Genomic DNA, 21,446 nt, shown 5'->3' with positions numbered 1-21,446 from the left:
TCAGAGGGTATTCCGTAAGTAGGAAGACTTTTTGACCTTGACCGACAATGGCCGACAACATCTTCAGTGCAACCTTTACCTGTCCAATCCGCTGTAGGTGACGGTCTCCACCGTGTCGAAGTGACTGTCGGACCAGTAAACCCTCTTGGTGACGATATCTAAGGTAATTCCTGTTGGGGTGCCGAGTCGGCTCTTCACGAGCTCCACGCGATTACTTCCATCCATGAAGGCGCGCTCGAGCTTCATGTGCTCACCAGCATCCCCCATGTCTGTGAAGAACATGTAGCTGCAAACAAAACCAAAATAAACTATTGAATTGACTGGAATTGACATTGATTTACTTACCTAACCAATAAACTTAAATAATTCTGATATTGAGAACAAATTAACGCAATGTCTTTGGCAAATGAGCAAACTTTAGACCAGTATTTACCAGAAGCTTCATCTATGTTTTTATTTAAAAAAGGAAACGCTGATAATAATAATAATAATAATAATGCTGACACTATTTCCATTGTTTGTTACAGAGCATTTGACTACTAAAAACATATGTTATTTAAAGCATTTAAACGCACCCCACAGTAGGGTCCAGGGCGAGGCCATGAGGAGTCTGCAGGTTTTCAGCCACCAGCGTGACCCGATTCTCTCCACCGAAGTCGCACACGTCAATTCGCTCCATCGTCGCCTCCAACACATAGAGCTTGAAGTTGATCCAATCGACAGCGAGGTTCTGGACACTCTGGACGGCAGCAGTCAGAACCTCCTTAATGTCACCCCCATTGTAGTTGGCAGAGTACACCTGGCAAAAGGATGAAACGTGTTTTTTAACTTATGTAGAAGAAGCGATGAAAAAGGTGGGGGGGAACGAATGCCGTTATCGCAAGATGACCTGGACTGACCTTTTTGGTGTACGTATCACTCCAGAAAACGGTGTTGCTGTGCCAGTGGTATGCTACGCCTACCGAAAATCCTTTGCCCTGCGATGGCACCAGAGTTCTGACAAAGCGTCCATGTATATCAGCCATCATCACATCACCGCCGTTGGTGAAAATAAGCTGTGGCAGTCCAGCTGGAAATCACAAAGGGTTTTGCTCATCTTAGATATTTGATCAATTCTCCAAAATATACATCTTTTAGAAAACCAAGTCGCTGTATAGAAAACTAAATCTTTTTGAAAGAGTAATTTTTTCCCTACATACATATTGGACAAAGCTATGTTGTGAGTCCCGGTACCTGACACATTGGCTTTGCACACGTGGCCCTGCTCCAAGAAGTAGCCGTCAGCACAGCTGCAGCGGTGTGTCCCGGGGCGATCTTCACACAGCTGGTCACAGACCCCCCAGATTTCACAGTCGTTGTAGTCTGGGCAATAAAAACAAAGCCAATATTTAGACAATAGGCATTTCGGTAAGGAGCGAGTAAAAGCGAGTACTTTTGGCACTTTAAAGCTGGCTCACGTTAAAGGTCTTCACAAACACGCGGCACTCACCGACACAGGAGCGGCTGTCATTGGCCACAGTGAAACCATCGGGGCAATAGCAAGCGCCTCCCTCGGGAGACGGGTGGCAGAGGAACTCGCAGCTCAAGGCGGCGCACTGCTCCAAGCCTGTGAAGGAGAATCGTGTAAATTAGGCCTGTCAATAGATAGGCCTCTAATCTAATCGCACATTTTGAAATTCATTAATCGCGATTAAAAGTGTGTTCTCCTTCTAAAGACTAAGTCTCCCAAGTAGTAATCACTTTAGAAACCGTGTATTATAGACACGGTTTTATAGTCGTATTACACAAAACTACACACATCACCTCGGAGGCAGAATCCCACCAGGTGGAACATGTTGAACATGTTAAGGATAACATCTTATCCTCGTGCACTTTGCTCTCAACTCTCCGTCATTTGACGGCTGTGTTTGAAGTGCCAACAATCTCCCAAAATTTAGCCAGGACGTTTTCCAAACCACTGTCTTTTAAGGACACAGTGGCAGCTAGCTAGCGGCTAGTTTAGCCTAGCTGCTGGCTTAGCATAGCAGTGTTTTTTCGCGCCTCCGTTTGTTTTACTTCCAACGCAAAAATCTCTCTCCATCTTCAACCACCGGCTCGGTATCCTGTCTAACTGACAGCAGCTAGCGGCGGTTTCGTTTCAGGGGCCTTTGTTTACTTCTGGCACACCGGACTACTACGTTAAACTATTTTCACACATTCATCTCGGCCACATCAACCGCATAGATTAACGCGTTAATTTTCACAGCCCTGGTATAAATCAACACCGTGAAATGTAAGAACATCTGTATGAGCATCGTGACCAGCATTGAAGCTATCATCAACCTCATAAAAGTTAATCTTAAACCAGCAGCGTGTGTTGGCAGTGATCAGGAGGGCGTAAGTGTCACTCAGCAGTCTCAACAGCTGACTCCTGAGGAACATTTACGAGTGCAATACACACAAATGTCTAAACTGCACGTGAGGATTTATCAAACCCCCGTGACGCATTAACATCCGTGTGACCTACTGCAGGTTTTTTGTGCTGTGGAGTTGGTCTCATCTGCTCCTCCGGGACAGTCGGGTTGGTCGTCACACACTTTGCCCACTGGTATACATACTGTGGAGCCTGGGCATCCCCACTCGCCAGGGTAGCAGTCTCGGGAGTTACTGTCTAAAAGTCACAAAAACACAAGTTTTAATTTTTTTTTTTCAATCTTTACTTTAAGCCTTCATTTGTCACCGTAGCTACACCAACACGACCAACACGTGCAATGTGCTGTTTACTGAGTTTAAAGTTAAAAAAAGGTCCTCACCACATCCTCTCTCATCACTGTAGTCACCGCAGTCATTGAACTTGTCGCACACCCAGCGCTGAGGAATACAACGGCCACTGGAACATGTGAACTCGCCGCCACTACAGCTCCGGTACGCTTATAAGAACAAATAGACACATTCAATTAGATTTTCCACAAAATTCCACATTTAAAATAAACACCTTTTCCTAAATATTATCTTTGTATTGCAATTTAATGTTTGCGATTATTATTATTTAACCTCTTGATGCATGATGATCAAATTTGCTAAATTAAACAAAAATAAGAAAACACAGAATTTGGTTCAGTGACATTGCAGTTCTTCTGTTCCAGAGAAAAGGTTGATATTTTATGAACAGAATCAACTCGGTACTCTTTATTCACACGTTCATTCACTTCAACCTCACCACAGCCTTCCTCATCGCTGTTGTCTCCACAGTCATTCCAGTGGTCACACACAAATGAATGTGGGATACAGTAGCCATTTGCACATTGATACTGGTGGATGGGACAGTGCTGCGTAGCTGCGAATAAAACAAAGACAGAAGTTAGAAAATGTCCCCGCTGCATCCTTGAAACAACCTGCAACACAACTATTGACAAAATCATTTGTAAAAGATAAAAGCAAATTGACAACCTTCATGGCTGCTTTAAATATATATTCCCAAGATCCTTGCACCGCTCTTATGCAGCTGCAATGGAAGGAATTCTGGGTTTTTATACCTTTCCTGCAGTGGCGATGTGTGACATAGTTAACTTTAACCGAACAAAGATGGCGGCAAGAAGTGACATTCTTCTTCTATCGGTAGATTGTCACAAACAGTTCAACGAGAACGATACACTTTATAGAGAATATAATAAGGGATTTGAATAATACACACAATAATACATCCTTCCTTTTGAGCCAAATGTTTAGGCCATGGTCCAAGTACGGTATGTGTTAGCTAACGTAATCATTTATTTAAATGTAGTTTGTATATATTTTATCTGACAAATCCATCGTGTGCAGAAAGGTTGTTTTTTCTTCAATTATGTTTTAACATAATGATTAATAATTATTCTTTTTCCCTTCAGCGTTGCAGAAGAGAACACACAGGCTATTCTTAAGCATCTGCAAAACCATAACAGCTATTCAAACCACGTTGCTCTCATTTAGCATTACTCACTGCAGTTGAATTCATCGGAGCCGTCTCGGCAGTCCTGCAGTCCGTTGCAGTGCTGCGAGTGGTTGTAACAGGCCCCATTCGCACAGGTCTTCTCAGTGCAACGGGGATAGTCTGCAAATAATTTGTATTATATTTATTCAAATTATAACATATTTCCCCCCCCAATGATGCAAATAAAATAAAACCCGAATCAAAACCAATTCTTAGAGAGAACATCCATACTGTGAATCTTTGATTTCTAAGGTTCATTGAAGATTTAAACGCCTTACTGCAGTTGTTTTCATCGGAGTTGTCTACGCAGTCCTTCACGTGGTCACATCTGTATTTGCTGGGGACACACTGGCCCTCCTGGCAGGTGTACTGGTCTGGGCTGCACGTCCGTCCACCTGAACCGAGAGCGCGAAAGTGAGTATCGTAGTACTAAAGTATTTTCATGACTTATACGTTCATGGGAGTCTTTCATTGTTACGAATAGCCGACAACAGATCCACTCTGCATACCACAGGTTCTTTTTTCATCCGAACCATCGACGCAGTCGTCCTCTCCATCACAGACGAATCCCAGAGAGATGCATTCACCGCTCGTCACACACTTAAACTCCTGCGAGGTGCATGTTGAAGTCGCTGCCAAAAAGAACGACACAATTGAATAGTAAACACGTAAATGTGTGGAGGCATTGGCTTTACCTTCCCTCGGTTGCTTTTTTTTGTTTAATACTCACGACAGTTCAGCTCATCTGAGTCATCTGTGCAGTCTTTAGTCCCATCACATCTCCAAGCTTTGTTGATGCATTGTCCACTACTGCACTGGAACTCCCCACTTTCACAACTTCCTGCGTACGCACAACCACAACCACACACACACACACACACACACACACACACACACAATGGAATGAATTTAAAACATCTGCAATCATTAAATGTTTTATTTTTACGTAAGTCCTTAAGACATTTAATATCATACGATGAAATGTCAGATGACCAGGTTGCTTAAATAAAAAAGTGCTTTTTACTATTTCCTGACAAATGAGTTACCATGTTTATGAGAGCTGTATACACACAATGTGCAACATTTGAACTTTCAAACATGTGATGCAGCCATTATAAAGGATTGTTAATTCTACAACATAATTGAACAGAAAATTCCTAAGACCTAAGTATACAATCATCATTTTAAGTCTGAAACAGCCGAGAGAAACATACTTTCTATCACTTATGCATTCTCAATATTTCTATAAAGAGTCATTTTGAATGAAGCACAAAATAAAATTTGTATTTTTTATTGGAACTACTGAAAATCATCATCAAAAATAAGATTCTTTATGTATTCTTTACAGAATATTTATATTTGCTGTACACATTTTTATAAAAACAGCTAATAGTATGACTTATTTATTTAGTCATTTCTACTTAAGTCAAGTATAAGTCAAAGTACAAAGCACAAATATACATTCATTACCATAATTGTAAAAGATAAAATCACTTGAAGCTTAATATCTTGGTGCAATTAAGACTAGTGACACAAATATCCCACAACTGACGATTGTTGAGCATTTACGTTTTTCTCTCATTACTTAATATTTGTGACTAAAGAACCCCATTCATGTAAACTCAAGAGAACACACATACCTTGAGAAAGTTGAACCCCTTGGGACAGCAGTAGAAGAGACAGAAGTTGAAGACTTTTAAGGCCCATCATTTTGACGTTGGTGTCATTTGGACACAGTGCTGAATCTGACTGCGTTAACGAGGTACTGCCTTTGGGACGGAGACGTACAACGTGCAGCAACCAGCAGACCAATAACGTCACATGGAGGACAACAGCTTTTTATGGCGGGCTCCTTTACATAAAGTTCATCTAAGATTAACTTTTACCTGGTGGTATGTTGTCTACATCAGCAAGAAAATGTAACAACATTTTTTGTGTAACACTGTGGCGGAAGTTAACACATTTTTTTGGCTGAAATGAATGTTGATAGAGACTATTGAAAGCAGTACAGATGAGTGTTTTTTCTGTCAGTGTCAGTGTCAGTGTCAGTCTTCCATCGGTTCTCTACAACCTAGAAAAGGTCCCCCCAAAAAGTCAATCAGCATGTTGTACTCAATGCAAGTAAATATAGTTTGGTATGTGGAAAAAAAAAGAAAACACATTCAATATTTAATTGGTTGTACTATTGAAATTTGATAATGGCATAAGGGAAGGTTTTTTTATACGTAAAACAGGGTTTCAGTAATGACTTGTAGTCTTGAATAATGCAGAGGCACAGGACAGTGGTCTTACTGGATTCCACCTTGTTTAAATCAATACCACGTTTTTAGACGTTATCATAGCTGCGGTTATCCGACAAACTAAATATCAGCAGCCTCTACTGGCTTCTTTATTGCATATTACGATGTGTGGCCTCGTGACGAGCTACAGTTAAGGTTCAATAACATGTTCCCGTCCACTCATTTCAGTAATTCAACATATTCAGAAGTGTGTTTTTCTGACTAGACCGTGTAATCATTGTTTATCTCTTGTTGCATATCACTGAGAAATAATTTTTCACAATGTATTTAAAACTCGCCCACTTGGGGACTTTTGAATTTGAATTTCTTTAAAGCATTTTGCCGTATTTTGGACAATATATCACCAGATTGATAAAAACACCGGTCAACCCCCTGTGAAAACCCAGATCATGTGGGTCGTCGTGGCGCAGGGGGTGCACTGAGAACCGCAAGGTTGGTGGTTCGAGTCCCGGCTGCCCCATGTCTCAAGTCAAAGTTTCCCTGAGCAAGACACCTAATCCCTAATTGCTCCACGGGCAAAAATGTAAAAAGCTATGGGTTTAAAGTGTAATGTGCTTTGGATAAAAGCGTCAGCTAAATGACCTGTAATGTAATGTTGCATCCCACTGGGATTATCCTCTTCGAGACTGTTAAACTCTGGCGCCCTCCAGTGGCTGTACAAAAAGAGTGTTGCGCAGTGCAGTAGTACTATGATGTAATGTACTACACTGATGCTACAAATAACTTGTAATTGTTAAGAACATTCCAAGGACCATCTCGAAAAACGATAAATGAAAGAAAGACAATATGAAAAATTGGCTGTAAATAAGTGTTATGTCTTTGATAATAAATAATTTCACATTCATTTGAATATCTGTGGCCAACTAGCTCGCGCTTGCTTTTAGACCAACGCAAAAAGAAGAAGAAAAAATCAATAATTCATTTTAAATGCATTTTAATTTTAATTTAATTTTGAATGTTAAATTTAATATGTGCTTTTCAACATTTGTCATTAATTTCATATAGATGTGAGTGGCAAAGACAAATCAATACATTACAATAAGTGGTATAAATAACTATTTCGAAATATTGCTTTTTATTTTATGAATTGAATTGTTTGAGTGATAAAAATACGCAATACTCTCAGTTGTACAACACAGAATGACAAAAACAATTTGATGTTTGACAGGGATATAACATGTCCCAATTTGGAGGAATAACTAAGAAAAGAGAATACAACCAAAAATTGTGATTCATCGTAAACATAATACATGTTACAACAAAGGTATTATCTGTAAATTCATAAAGGAGCAAGACATAATCTTCTTTTCAAAGTAATTTAACAATTAAAAAGTCTTAAGAGACTGATATTTAAATTGATCAACATTGCAAATTATAAATATAAGCCTTTAAAAATACCTTGAATCTCGAATCCTTAACTTTAACCAAGGACAGGATTAATCTATGACAGCTTATGATTGGTTGATTTCCGCAATTGCACAAGACCCAATGCGACTCTGCTCATTTCACTTCCGGTTTCAAAACTCTCACCATCATAGTGTATTTGTGGTATTTAGCTACCTAAGAAAAAAAGAGCTGATTCCCAGGTGTTTCCTATAAAACTCATTTTAGATTATTGTAGGATAAACCTTCGCTGGGGAAGCCCTGTTAATTAAAACCGCTTTCCGTTGTCGTGCATGTAGTAGGGGTTGCTGTGGCCTTGGCTCTGGCCGTACAGGTTGGCGCGAGGTTGATTCTGTGTGTAGGGGTTGCTCTGGGGGCGAGACTGAGCAACTGGGTTCATGTCACCGTGGTCGTCGTAGAGCCGCTGCAACAAAAAAGAGAATTTCTTCATTGGAGAATTGCAACACCAAACACTCATACCGCAGATCTCATTCATTTTCTGCTCAGTTCCTTCTCTTGGTGCATACTGACCGAGTTCCCCCCCGCTGGAAACAGGTTTTGTCCTCTGCTGCTCGGAGTCATCTCCATGTTGGCTCTTTTTTCCCAACTGTTTGTGGCGGTGGCCCTTGGGATCCGAGGCGCCCCGGCACTGGGGAAGCCTGACATCCTGTTGGCCGGCCCACTATACGGGGCATGCTGGCTTTGAGCTGAACCGCCGTTAGCCATTGATTGCTTGGTAGGAGGCAGTCTGGCGTATGGCTCCATGTCTCCACTTTTCTCGTTCTTGGAGACCTTCTTTGAGTATCTAACAAGATGATAGAACGTTGACATTACTCTACTGTTACTGTATTATTTGCTAAATGTGGACGCCTGAAATAAAACAGCCAGTTTAACACCAGCCAATCTTGTTGCTATTAAATACGGTTCATTATTCATTTGACTGGCTACATAAAAGTTAATGAGTATAGACGGAAACATGATGAAGAAATGGCACGGGCAATAGTGAATGGCTGAGTAAATAGATGAACTCACTTGTGCACCAATACAGGCAGAAGAATGAGCGCGATGAGCAGCAGGCCCCCGAGCACGGTGCCGGCGATGACCAAACTCAGCTTCCAGGCTAACAAAACACAATGAGAAGAACATCAATAAGAAGGCTACGCTGTTAATCGGTCCTCTCCAACTAACTTCATAAAGTGTTTCACTTATCAAGTGAAAGTTATGAAAGTTGATTTCAACATAGCAAGGGTTTTGAATTATCGCAGAAGGCTTTAAAAATATATGCCTTGGGTTCTGTTAACATTTAAACGATGTAACAGAAAATGCATGTTGCCATAGAGACCATATGCAAACACCACTGGACATGCAGCAGTTACTGCATGTCCTACATCACTCACTCTACAATATTGATTTTATGTCAATCCCTAAGAGGTTGTTACTTTAACTCTCAAAAACAAGCATATTGTATACTCACTTTCCCCACAGTTAAAACCAGAATAACCAAAGGGACAACTAAAAGACAGGAAGAACAATTCATTTAATGGTTTTATCTATTAACAAGCTTTCTATAACCAGAGGTCATATCTACAGTGCCTCTCATTTTTTATCTTAACACTACGATGTGCATGAAGTATTAACTAGATACACACAATGTGAAATTTAAACACTCACTCGACACATTCTTTGGAGTCTTTAGCTTTTTTACCACTAGGACACGCTGCAAAAACAGAAAAGGTTGAGATTATTTTAGATCTTTTAGATAGAAAATAAATGTTATTATAACACACACAAACACATAAATGCAAACAGACTAACTCTTTTAGACAAACTAAATTTCCTTACCTATGCACAACCTTTTACCGAAGTCTGTCTTAATGAATTGTTCCAAACAGGTGCAAGTAAAGTCTCCATCTTGCGGTTCGCATATTGTAGTATTATCACAGGGATTCAAAGCACACAAAGGTTCGTCTACATATCAGGGATAAAAAGAAGACTCATTCAGTTCACCTATATAAATAAGTACAGAGGTACAAAACAAACAATGAATGGATATGAATTTTCAGTGTGCTGGTAGCACTTGAAAGATGACCTCATTGGCTGAAGGATACACACAGACCACTTTATGAACGATGATAAAAAGCCATGGCATGTATATGTAATCAGATTTAAACATAAATTAGTATTTCAAAATCATCACTAACGTTTTAGAATTTTGACCCTTGGGTAATTTTAACCAATGGCTCACAATGTTAAATAATAATTGGCCACAATGTCTGCCGTTAAAAATACCTAAATAAATAAAAAATAAAAAAAACGTACAGAAAACCATATGAAGATGTGCAAACAGCATTTAAAAGTAAAGCTCTGGCTGAAAACTAATCTTATTTTTATTTAGAGCCAATTCAAACTTCAAACAAGATATAGTTCACAAACTTACTCTTAAATTGTGCACCCTTCAGTAAGCAATCCGCACAGTCTACGGCAGCTTCCATCTGCTTTAGAACGTCCGTTTCTTTAATCTCAGCACCTTTTTTGAAGATGATCTCTACAGTTGCATTTACTGTCCCTGAAGCCCTCGCTGACATTGACCAAACTTTGCTTTGTACAGGCGACCTATAGAGAAGAAAATCCCACACAATCATGACTACATTCTGCAATTTTAAGTGCAATATGCACGTAGGTGTGCTGTAGGCTCTGTAAGTGACAGAGGGAAGGTGAAACCTTTGGGACTTACGCCTTACTGATTTCCACCACTGTCGATCCGGAGAAAGAAGTATCATCCTTGAAAACCATCGTAATCTGTATTTTAGGAGAAAATGATAACATTTTGGTTCGGGATTTGATCAATTTAACTACGGCATTTGATGGACATTGTGAAGCAGTTTAGTAGTATTATTTATTTCAATAGTTAATCATTGTTTATAACCGTCACACATCATTTCAAGTAAACATGGTCGTATATCTGCTGGTTCTTCATTGCTGTCACAGCCCTTTGTGTTCTCCCTCACTCTATTCTCTCAGAACAACAATCATAAACCTCACATTATGACAACCGCCTCTCTGTGTTTTATTGTTGTTTTATTCTCATTGTTGATGTGTTCAGAGTGTTATTCCTTTAACTGTTTCAGTTACTTATTTTTTTTTTACCGTATAAAGTGCCTTTGAATAATCTTTAAGGCGATGTACAACTTCAATATATTATTATTAAATATATCTATCGCTTCTGGGAAAGAATATGAAGAAAATAGATAACATAAAAGCAATGGGTGTGCATTACCTGGGACCTTGAAAAAAAAGGATCATAAAAAAAGTCAAAAATAATATAACTTCTCGCTTACCTCTTTGTTAATGTCTAAGGAAGCCTTTTTAAACTCTTGTGATGTCTTGTCAGCCATTTTTATATTGTATTCGAGGCCAGGCAAGGTTAGTTGTCCAGGAAAAACTTTGGCTTTAAAAGAAAAATATAATCTCAGATTCTGTTCATTTCAAAGAATTGTTCAACATTTAGACAAATTCCCTTTCTTGTTCATTACTAGACAAAAGTACCCAAAACCCAGTCTCATTTCTGTCAAAATAATAACAGCTACACTTAAGACAGCTGGAACAATAATCATTTTGCCTGGCAACACAGCGTAACGACAGGATGTCACAGTTCCAGTTCAAAATATATTCCATACCAGATGGTTTTTACAGGGTTTAGTTTTTGCGGATTATTTAAACAAACGTCTACATTAACACAACACTTTTTTTTCAAATAGCACAGATGAATAAAGGCCGACAATTTGGTAATCCCATAACATCACTTTCTAACCAAGAAATCCACAAACTAAAGACAAACACTCACCACTCTGACATGACTTGCTTTCAGTATCATAGGAATCACCAGCCAAACACAAGCATTCAAAGGTTTGATTGTGACGAGGCTCACAGGTGCTCCCATCGGAGCATGGGTTTCCATCACAGGGTTCTTCATGGTCAAATAATAAAAAACATCAATCACACACAGCAATATAAGCTTTGCGGTAGAATCTAAAAAAATTAAGTTTTAAAAGATGAAATTACCTAAAGGCTTTGTGGTTGGAGGATCTGTAGGAGGCTTTGGTGTTGTGGGTGAACCATCCGGATTTGCTGTTGTTGTTGAATCTTAAACAGTGGAAATAAACCTGTTGTTGTTATAGGTTCTACAGCTGTAATAGTCAGACATCAATCACACAAAAATGTAAGCATTCTGGCAGTATCTAAAAACTATGAATTTTTGAAACAGAAGAAAATAAAGTTTTAAAAGATGAAATTACCCGAAGGCTTTGTGGTTGGAGGATCTGTAGGAGGTTTCGGTGTTGTGAATGAACCATCCGGATTTGCTGTTGTTGTTGAATCTTAAACAGTGGAAATAAAGCTGTTGTTGTTATAGATTCTAAATGTGCAGTAGTCAGATATCAATCACATAAAAATGTAAGCATTCTGGTAGCATCTAAAAACTATGAATTATGGAAACAGAAGAAAATAAAGTTTTAAAAGATGAAATTACCCGAAGGCTTTGTGGTTGGAGGATCTGTAGGAGGTTTCGGTGTTGTGGATGAACCATCCGGATTTGCTGTTGTTGTTGAATCTTAAACAGTGGAAATAAAGCTGTTGTTGTTATAGATTCTACATGTGCAGTAGTCAGATATCAATCACATAAAAATGTAAGCATTCTGGTAGCATCTAAAAACTATGAATTATGGAAACAGAAGAAAATAAAGTTTTAAAAGATGAAATTACCCGAAGGCTTTGTGGTTGGAGGATCTGTAGGAGGTTTCGGTGTTGTGGATGAACCATCCGGATTTGCTGTTGTTGTTGAATCTTAAACAGTGGAAATAAAGCTGTTGTTGTTATAGATTCTACATGTGCAGTAGTCAGATATCAATCACATAAAAATGTAAGCATTCTGGTAGCATCTAAAAACTATGAATTATGGAAACAGAAGAAAATAAAGTTTTAAAAGATGAAATTACCCGAAGGCTTTGTGGTTGGAGGATCTGTAGGAGGTTTCGGTGTTGTGGATGAACCATCCGGATTTGCTGTTGTTGTTGAATCTTAAACAGTGGAAATAAAGCTGTTGTTGTTATAGGTTCTACAGCTGTAATAGTCAGACATCAATCACATAAAAATGTAAGCATTCTGGTAGCTTCTAAAAACAATTAAATTACGGAAACAGAAGAAAATAAGGTTTTAAAAGATCAAATTACCCGAAGGCTTTGTGGTTGGAGGATCTGTAGGAGGTTTCAGTGTTGTCGATGAACCATCCAGATTTGCTGTTGTTGTTGAAACAGTGGAAATAAACCTGTTGTTGTTATAGTTTCTACAGTTGTAGTCACCAAACCTGTTTTTGTAGGTTCTACAATGGTAATCACCTCACCTGTTGTTAAAGTTGCTAGAATTGTAGTCGCTGCACCTGTTGGTACAGGTTCTAAAGTTGTAGTCGCCGCAATTGTTGTTCCAGGTTCTACAGTTGCAGTCGCCGCACCTGTTGTTACAGATTCTACAGTTGTAACCGTCGCACCTGGTGTTACAGGTTCTACAGTTGCAGTCGCCGCACTTGTTGTTACAGATTCTACAGTTGTAACCGTCGCACCTGGTGTTACAGGTTCTAAAGTTGTAATCACGGCACCTGTGGTTCCAGGTTCTGCAGTTGTAATTGCCGCACCTGTTGTTACAGATTCTACAGTTGTAGTCGCCGCACTTGTTGTTCCAGGTTCTACAGTTGCAGTCGCCGCACCTGTTGTTACAGATTCTACAGTTGTAACCGTCGCACCTGGTGTTACAGGATCTACAGTTGTAATCACCGAACCTGTTGTTATAGGTTCTACAGTTGTAATCACCGAACCTGTTGTTATAGGTTCTACAGTTGTAATCACCGAACCTGTTGTTATAGGTTCTACCGTTGTAATTGCCGCACCTGTTGTTCCAGGTTCTACAGTTGTAGTCGCCGCACTTGTTGTTCCAGGTTCTAAAGTTGTAATGACGGCACCTGTGGTTCCAGGTTCTACAGTTGTAATTGCCGCACCTGTTGTTCCAGGTTCTACAGTTGCAGTCGCCGCACTTGTTGTTACAGATTCTACAGTTGTAACCGTCGCACCTGGTGTTACAGGATCTACAGTTGTAATCACCGAACCTGTTGTTATAGGTTCTACAGTTGTAATCACCGAACCTGTTGTTATAGGTTCTACCGTTGTAATTGCCGCACCTGTTGTTCCAGGTTCTACAGTTGTAGTCGCCGCACTTGTTGTTCCAGGTTCTAAAGTTGTAATCACGGCACCTGTGGTTCCAGGTTCTACAGTTGTAATTGCCGCACCTGTTGTTCCAGGTTCTACAGTTGCAGTCGCCGCACTTGTTGTTACAGATTCTACAGTTGTAACCGTCGCACCTGGTGTTACAGGTTCTAAAGTTGTAATCACGGCACCTGTGGTTCCAGGTTCTACAGTTGTAATTGCCGCACCTGTTGTTCCAGGTTCTACAGTTGCAGTCGCCGCACCTGTTGTTACAGATTCTACAGTTGTAACCGTCGCACCTGGTGTTACAGGATCTACAGTTGTAATCACCGAACCTGTTGTTATAGGTTCTACAGTTGTAATCACCGAACCTGTTGTTATAGGTTCTACCGTTGTAATTGCCGCACCTGTTGTTCCAGGTTCTACAGTTGTAGTCGCCCCACTTGTTGTTCCAGGTTCTAAAGTTGTAATCACGGCACCTGTGGTTCCAGGTTCTACAGTTGTAATTGCCGCACCTGTTGTTCCAGGTTCTACAGTTGTAGTCGCCGCACTTGTTGTTCCAGGTTCTAAAGTTGTAATCACGGCACCTGTGGTTCCAGGTTCTACAGTTGTAATTGCCGCACCTGTTGTTCCAGGTTCTACAGTTGTAGTCGCCGCACTTGTTGTTCCAGGTTCTAAAGTTGTAATCACGGCACCTGTGGTTCCAGGTTCTACAGTTGTAATTGCCGCACCTGTTGTTCCAGGTTCTACAGTTGCAGTCGCCGCACTTGTTGTTACAGATTCTACAGTTGTAACCGTCGCACCTGGTGTTACAGGTTCTAAAGTTGTAATCACGGCACCTGTGGTTCCAGGTTCTACAGTTGTAATTGCCGCACCTGTTGTTACAGATTCTACAGTTGTAGTCGCCGCACTTGTTGTTCCAGGTTCTACAGTTGCAGTCGCCGCACCTGTTGTTACAGATTCTACAGTTGTAACCGTCGCACCTGGTGTTACAGGATCTACAGTTGTAATCACCGAACCTGTTGTTATAGGTTCTACAGTTGTAATCACCGAACCTGTTGTTATAGGTTCTACCGTTGTAATTGCCGCACCTGTTGTTCCAGGTTCTACAGTTGTAGTCGCCGCACTTGTTGTTCCAGGTTCTAAAGTTGTAATCACGGCACCTGTGGTTCCAGGTTCTACAGTTGTAATTGCCGCACCTGTTGTTACAGATTCTACAGTTGTAGTCGCCGCACTTGTTGTTCCAGGTTCTACAGTTGCAGTCGCCGCACCTGTTGTTACAGATTCTACAGTTGTAACCGTCGCACCTGGTGTTACAGGATCTACAGTTGTAATCACCGAACCTGTTGTTATAGGTTCTACAGTTGTAATCACCGAACCTGTTGTTATAGGTTCTACCGTTGTAATTGCCGCACCTGTTGTTCCAGGTTCTACAGTTGTAGTCGCCGCACTTGTTGTTCCAGGTTCTAAAGTTGTAATCACGGCACCTGTGGTTCCAGGTACTACAGTTGTAATTGCCGCACCTGTTGTTCCAGGTTCTACAGTTGTAGTCGCCGCACTTGTTGTTCCAGGTTCTAAAGTTGTAATCACGGCACCTGTGGTTCCAGGTTCTACAGTTGTAATTGCCGCACCTGTTGTTCCAGGTTCTACAGTTGCAGTCGCCGCACCTGTTGTTACAGATTCTAAAGTTGTAACCGTCGCACCTGGTGTTACAGGATCTACAGTTGTAATCTCCGCGCCTGTTGTTGTAAGTTCTACAGTTGAAACCCCTGCACCTGTTGTTCCAGGTTCTAAAGTTGTAATCACGGCACCTGTGGTTCCAGGTTCTACAGTTGTAATCGCCGAACCTGTAGTTGTAGGTTCTAAAGTTGTAATCGCGCCACCTGTGGTTCCAGGTTCTAAAGTTGTTACAGCTTCCACAGTTGTAGTCGCTGCACCTGTTGTTGTAGGTTCTACAGTTGTAATCGGCGAACCTGTTGTTGTAGGTTCTAAAGTTGTAATTGCGCCATCTGTCGTTCCAGGTTCTAAAGTTGTTACAGCTTTCAGAGTTGTAGTCGCTGCACCTGTTGTTGTAGGTTCTACAGTTGTAATTGCGCCACCTGTGGTTCCAGGTTCTAAAGTTGAAGTCGCCAGATCTGTTGTTCCAGGTTCTACAGTCGTAATCGTCGCTCCTGTTGTTACAGTTTCTACCGTTCTAATTGTCGCGCTCGTTGTAGAATCTACAGTTGTTCTCACTAAACCTGTTGTTACAGATTCTACAGTTATAGTTTCTGCACCTGCTGTTTTAGGTTCTATAGTTGTAAACGCCGCACCTGTTGTTGTAGCTTTTACAGGTGTGAGGTCCGCACTTGCTGTATGTTCTCCGGTACTAGACGTCGCATCGGTTGTGCCACTCTGAGTTGCTGTGGAGATGGGTACAAATGCAGTAATTAATATCCTATAATAAACTTTGTGCCGATAGGGAAAAATTAGGATTCGTAATTTTAGAGAGAGAGAATGACGTATATATTGACCCTGCTTCCTTAAAATTTGTAAACCTAATGCCAGCTTTTGTATCTTCATGAAATAATATGTTGAGATGGAAAGATGTACATCTTTACAATACAGATGACTATAGGTCCATGTGGTGCTCCCTTGTACTGATTTTTAGAAGTTTACAAGTACCCTTATGTCTTGTTGTCTGCTGTCTTTTTTCCTAGGATGTTAAAACCATGAGCTGCCCTACTCTGGCTTTTACTAATTGCTCTTATTGACCGAGTTAGTTAGGTTTAGAAATGAGGATTGGTTACAGTTAAAATAGGAATATCAGGGTAAGCCAATCAAGCCAATCAAACAAGCAGGGGGGACCATGTCGAACAAAATTCTATTAGATTTTAAGACATACTTTTAATTATATCCAAGAAGACACATGCACCGATCATGTCATGCAACTTGAATCCAGTGCTAGGCTAACTGCCATTATTTTTTCTTGAAAAGGACTAATCATAGCAAAGAGAATTACATCTTAAAGGAGTAGCCGTTCAGTATGTTGAAGGCTGTGCATTGAGGTTTTATTGTTATAAAAGTAGTTATAATTGAATTGTTATTAGTAGGCACTGAGGTGTCACAGGAAAATAGACACATTGATACTGAAACGGTGAATTTGTGTCATTGACATATTGTTGAAAACAAAATCTGTGAAACATTTTAGCATGTTAGGAAAAGACCCCAAAACCATGAATAGCTGTTCCTACATCCACATCCTAATGCTCATTTGGACTTTAAACATATAAAGCTTGCATTCAACATCAGGTGTTAAGGGAACAAAGATACTTCCTTATTGGAATAGACTCCTAAAGGATGGTACGATAATAACAGGGTCGTAAGGTGAGGTCAGATTGCCTGCATCAACGCAATAGTTAAATATTAACATTTGACGTGCAAACAAAGCAAATCCCGAGCTAAAAAAATTAATGGTTGTACAGCCAAGGTTGAAGCAATTAAGTGCCTTTATTTTAACGGCCTATTTCTCACTAGCTGGATTTTAAAATTGACAAAAGTGAGACAAAAGACATTAAATATGAAAACACCAAGCAGTTGATAGGTACACTAGTTACAAGGACAAATGCTCAGCCCTCGGTCTGCAATATCATAGTGTCACTGGTTTAGATTTAGACAACATATAATACAATAAATCTGTTTCACTTCTGTTTCATCTTCTCTTCTATCTTATCTACTTCTATCTAATAAAAGCATTTTTAAACTGTGTCCGCGGCCTGCATGTATCTCTGCTTTGGGTAGTGAACGTTTAGGATTTAGAGTGAATATTAAAGAAAACATGCCAACTTACCAAAAAAGGCCACAACCACCCAAAGGACAAAAAACGGTTTCATTTCTTGAGCCATCCAAAAATAAGTCACTGACAAGCAAGAACGACAGAGAGGGCTATGACTGGACGGGGCTTTAGGGCTCAGGTGTTTTAATCATTAGCCACTCCTCCGAGGGCGGCACTGGGTGCTAAAGTACATTTCCCGCCCATAGAAGATGACTCGGTGGGCCTTCTTTCTGAGAAGACATTTATCTGTACATCAATCTTCCATGACATAGATCCCTTGCTCTTATTTTGTTTCTGTTAATGTTCAAGACGTGAGTAAGTAGAAGAGCTATATAACGAGCCAGGCTGAGCCAGGGGTTACTATAGCAACCATGAACAAAACCTACTGTCAGTTGTGATTGAGAAAATCCAAAGAGGCGCTGGCAATAATGTTCGTTAACAAAGGATCTGGAAGGTTTAGCATTCATTTATCTCAGAAACCTCTTGCTTAGTTGTCCTTATAAAAAAAAATTGAGAAGATATTTTAAAAACAGATTTTGGAATACGATTTGTGTTAAAGCTTGGGTTTCACAAACAATTTGTATTCTGCCAGTGCCCTCTTTGACTAAAGGTCTTTCCTGCATCGTAACCAAAGAACAGTGGTTTCTCTCACCATGGAAACGTATGGACACACATATGCGTTTTAACGTGCTTATCTGTCTATATTATTATTCTTGCTTTTATATAAATTTTTAATCTTACTTTTTTTTATTATATTGCACCAAAGCACCAAGTCAAATTCCACTGTAACACATGTTGCAATAAATGGCTTCTGATTCTGATTCTGAAACAAATACATTGAATAACTTATTGCAGCGTCTTAGTGGTTTGTTTCTGTGTTCCTAATTTAGAGTTGCTATTTTCTACTCTGAGTAGCAAGCATTTGTTGAAAGGTTCATGAAAGCAGAATGCATGAATTATACAGCTAAGGAGTTAATGACAGAATTAAGGGCAGAGGTGACTTTTGTTCTACGTTTGCATTGTGCCTGGATCAACAATGTCAACACGATGGGCTAATAATTATTACCATTTTGGGGGGTTTACAAGCTTTTAACCAAAAAGAGTTGTCCAATACTCAACAGTTTCATGTTCATTTAACAAAATGTCTTCTGGTAAATTGTAACGGATTACAACGGCATTGCTTGTTTAACTCAATCAACTGTCTTAGATGTTACAGTGTTTGGCCAACGTTGTTTCGTGGCTTATCTCATCGCCTTAGCTGAAAACGTGGGAAACAGAATGGGAACAAAAATAACTGAAAACCCAAATACAACCTCACTGTTTTGACAAACAGCGCATGTCTGTTCGGACAATTACAAAGAAAAAGTTCAGCTTCTTCCAGAGCATGGAGAACATTTCATGCGTTATTTATGGAGGGCGTGATGAATGGGAGGGACAAAGATTACATTCCTTGTCGGCCTTTTTATGTGTTTATGACATCAAGGATTTAAACGGAAAACTGGGTGGATGGAAGAATAATGTGACCTTTGATACAAAGACATCAGAAGATGTGAGACAATAAAATATTGGTGTATAATACCTACAACAGCTATAAAATCTGGTTGATAGGACATTAACTTCCTTTGTGGAACATTAGAAATCTGTTTTACATTTTCCACTTAATACTGCAAAATAAATCCAAATTTCAATCAGAACAGATCATTCCATCACAGCCAGGAAAATATCTCCGATTTGACTTTGATCCAAGCTGCGTGTCTGAACCAATATAATATAAGTCTTGTGTCATCACGGAATATTATACTGCTTTTATCGAAAGATCAGTAGAAATTGGATCAAGATAAGAACAGGTATGTTTTAAACAAAGGAGAAATGGTTGAAGGGCTGGTGTCTATGGGTGTTCATTCATTTGAGCCAAAAGAACATATGGATGAAATGTGAAGGCTTCCACATGAAATAAATACCAATACTCAATCGAAAAATATATTTTAGAATCTTTGGAAAATGGAATTGATCCTCCTCTTCTTCTGGGCTTTATTAAATCAGTTAAATCAGTTGGATTAGGTCTGATTTAACTCAGAAACCGACAATACAATCTGTATGTCAGACTTTTGAGTTCAGTCATGCATGTAAACATTTAAATACATATTTGAATCATTCCAACAATATTCCCTACTTTCCACCCAACAACAATCACACAATTGTCCCCACTTTACTAATCAATAGTCAATTTATTTAAAAATGTCGTAACTTGGGATCGGCCTAACATCCCGTTAGTAAAACAGTTTGTTTCAGAGGAGAGAAATGCGTTATTGCTGGATGTTCCTGTGGACATCCCATAGCTACATTTGTCAGCGGCAGGTTTTATGAATATGTTGCAACGGGTCGCCATGGGCGCAATGACAGCGCACCAACAGCCTCTGTGTCACCTTTAAGTCCAAAGTCACTTAGTTATGGCCGTCCTCAGCCAGACCCTCCCTGCTGTTCCCGGCGATGACGGCTTTGATTCCGATTTGAACACGATGTTCGTGACGGCAGGGAGGAGCCGTTTTATTTAACAAGACACTGAGCGAAATAAACAAAAGGGAGGTTGAGAGGAGGGGGACGTGTTTCGAAACCGATTGCACTGCAGCGTCATGGGTCATTTATTCAGGCGTTTCCATCGATCTGTCGCCTGTGTTTCAGCACATATTTTGTCATTGACTGAAAGTCTCCTCAGAAATGCTTTCACAAGCGATTACAAGAGGTGTTGACATCAAGAAAGGCAGCCAGCGAGATGTGAGCACAATCTGTGCTTTATAATCCAACTAGAGCATTAATATTGGGCTATTTCCAATTCTCTGTTTCTACAATATCTGCACATGACAATTAGTGTAAGATTCAATCAAGGGTAATATCGTGCTTATGGTAAATGGCCTTGAAACTAAAACATTTGGGATGGGGCTTGTTTGTCCCTTAGCTGGAGATACGGGAGATCAGCCCCATCAATAAAAGCCTTTTAGCACCGCAGGGGTCACGTGGCACACTGTAAAACCCAAAGTAGGAGCAAGGTGCACGCATGAGAATGCTAGTCAGTGTTATCCGCCGGCTTCTGTATCTGTCGAAACCAAAGCTTTAACTGCATAAAGAGTCTCCTTCATGTATTCTAGCGGCAGGGGCAGTTAACTCTTTAAAAGTGTAACTTATACAAATATTTGCCAACTTTTTTAAAACTATCATTTCAAAATATGTTATAAAAGACTGCCGAAATGTAACTACATAAAGGCCCTTTTATATGGGTTACCCCATATAAAAGGACTGTTGGCTCAGTGTACCCAAGTGTACACTGAGATTACTCCAGTGTACACTTTTGATAATTACATTCATCAGCATGAACAATTTTATGTTTTTATCATAAGCAGAATAGTGTTCAGATCTTCTAACCAAAAGTTCAGAAACAAGACGTATTTCTGGCAATTTAAACTTTTATTTTAGCCTCTACCGAAGGTGACTGGGTTGAAAAATATGAATTACAAAACCTTATTTACCTTTACAAATGTACAGCATTTTTTATATATCTTCATGCTCTAATGTAATTTATCAGTTTTAAAATCTTTTCCTGGAAACTCAAGCTTATGAACAACTAGCATTGCCAAAGAACACAAACCTTTTTTTAAATGCCTAATACTTATTTTATTTTAGTATCGGGGAATCTGATTTATTTTAAGTTATTTGTTATTTCAGTTTCAGCTACTTATACAATTATATTCACA

General features: G+C 39.8%; 2 protein-coding genes across 2 annotated transcripts in view; both read right to left on the bottom strand.

Annotated features, from left to right (window-relative positions):
* Window positions 1-5,659, bottom strand: part of lrp2b (low density lipoprotein receptor-related protein 2b) — a 30,420-nt gene extending 24,761 nt beyond the window's left edge. The window contains exons 1-13 of the mRNA XM_040176069.2: window positions 5,590-5,659; window positions 4,680-4,790; window positions 4,459-4,581; window positions 4,228-4,344; window positions 3,959-4,069; window positions 3,200-3,316; window positions 2,793-2,909; window positions 2,507-2,650; window positions 1,490-1,606; window positions 1,234-1,362; window positions 900-1,069; window positions 576-799; window positions 80-286 (exon numbers count right to left, since the gene is read on the bottom strand). Coding sequence (XP_040032003.2) covers window positions 80-286; window positions 576-799; window positions 900-1,069; window positions 1,234-1,362; window positions 1,490-1,606; window positions 2,507-2,650; window positions 2,793-2,909; window positions 3,200-3,316; window positions 3,959-4,069; window positions 4,228-4,344; window positions 4,459-4,581; window positions 4,680-4,790; window positions 5,590-5,659 — 1,757 coding nt within the window. The remainder of the gene's footprint in view (window positions 1-79; window positions 287-575; window positions 800-899; window positions 1,070-1,233; window positions 1,363-1,489; window positions 1,607-2,506; window positions 2,651-2,792; window positions 2,910-3,199; window positions 3,317-3,958; window positions 4,070-4,227; window positions 4,345-4,458; window positions 4,582-4,679; window positions 4,791-5,589) is intronic.
* Window positions 5,660-7,305: 1,646 nt separating this feature from the next.
* LOC120819087 (uncharacterized) lies at window positions 7,306-17,815 on the bottom strand. Its single transcript, XM_040176193.2, has 18 exons — window positions 17,713-17,815; window positions 16,196-16,285; window positions 12,861-12,926; window positions 12,627-12,707; window positions 12,394-12,474; window positions 12,161-12,241; window positions 11,928-12,008; window positions 11,695-11,775; window positions 11,477-11,599; window positions 10,971-11,080; window positions 10,367-10,431; window positions 10,070-10,245; window positions 9,475-9,600; window positions 9,304-9,349; window positions 9,107-9,144; window positions 8,665-8,752; window positions 8,164-8,437; window positions 7,306-8,056 (listed from the first exon to the last, which is right to left on the bottom strand). Exons 1-18 carry the CDS (start codon window positions 17,765-17,767, stop codon window positions 7,901-7,903), a joined length of 1,818 nt encoding a protein of 605 aa, XP_040032127.2. The 5' UTR covers window positions 17,768-17,815; the 3' UTR covers window positions 7,306-7,900.
* Between the last annotated feature and the right edge of the window lie 3,631 nt (window positions 17,816-21,446).

The sequence above is a fragment of the Gasterosteus aculeatus genome, chromosome 5 (assembly GCF_964276395.1).
Source record: "Gasterosteus aculeatus chromosome 5, fGasAcu3.hap1.1, whole genome shotgun sequence".
In the NCBI taxonomy this organism is placed as follows: domain Eukaryota; kingdom Metazoa; phylum Chordata; class Actinopteri; order Perciformes; family Gasterosteidae; genus Gasterosteus; species Gasterosteus aculeatus.
The sequence above is the reverse complement of the archived record's forward strand: the minus strand, read 5'-3'. Positions and strand labels throughout refer to the sequence as shown.

Coding starts and splice junctions, on each gene's coding strand:
- LOC120819087 (XM_040176193.2), bottom strand. CDS start 17,767: ATGGCTCAAGAAATGAAACCGTTTTTTGTCCTTTGGGTGGTTGTGGCC. Junction 12,475..12,626: donor TCCAACCACAAAGCCTTCGG/GTAATTTCATCT, acceptor CCACTGTTTAAG/ATTCAACAACAACAGCAAAT. Junction 12,009..12,160: donor TCCAACCACAAAGCCTTCGG/GTAATTTCATCT, acceptor CCACTGTTTAAG/ATTCAACAACAACAGCAAAT.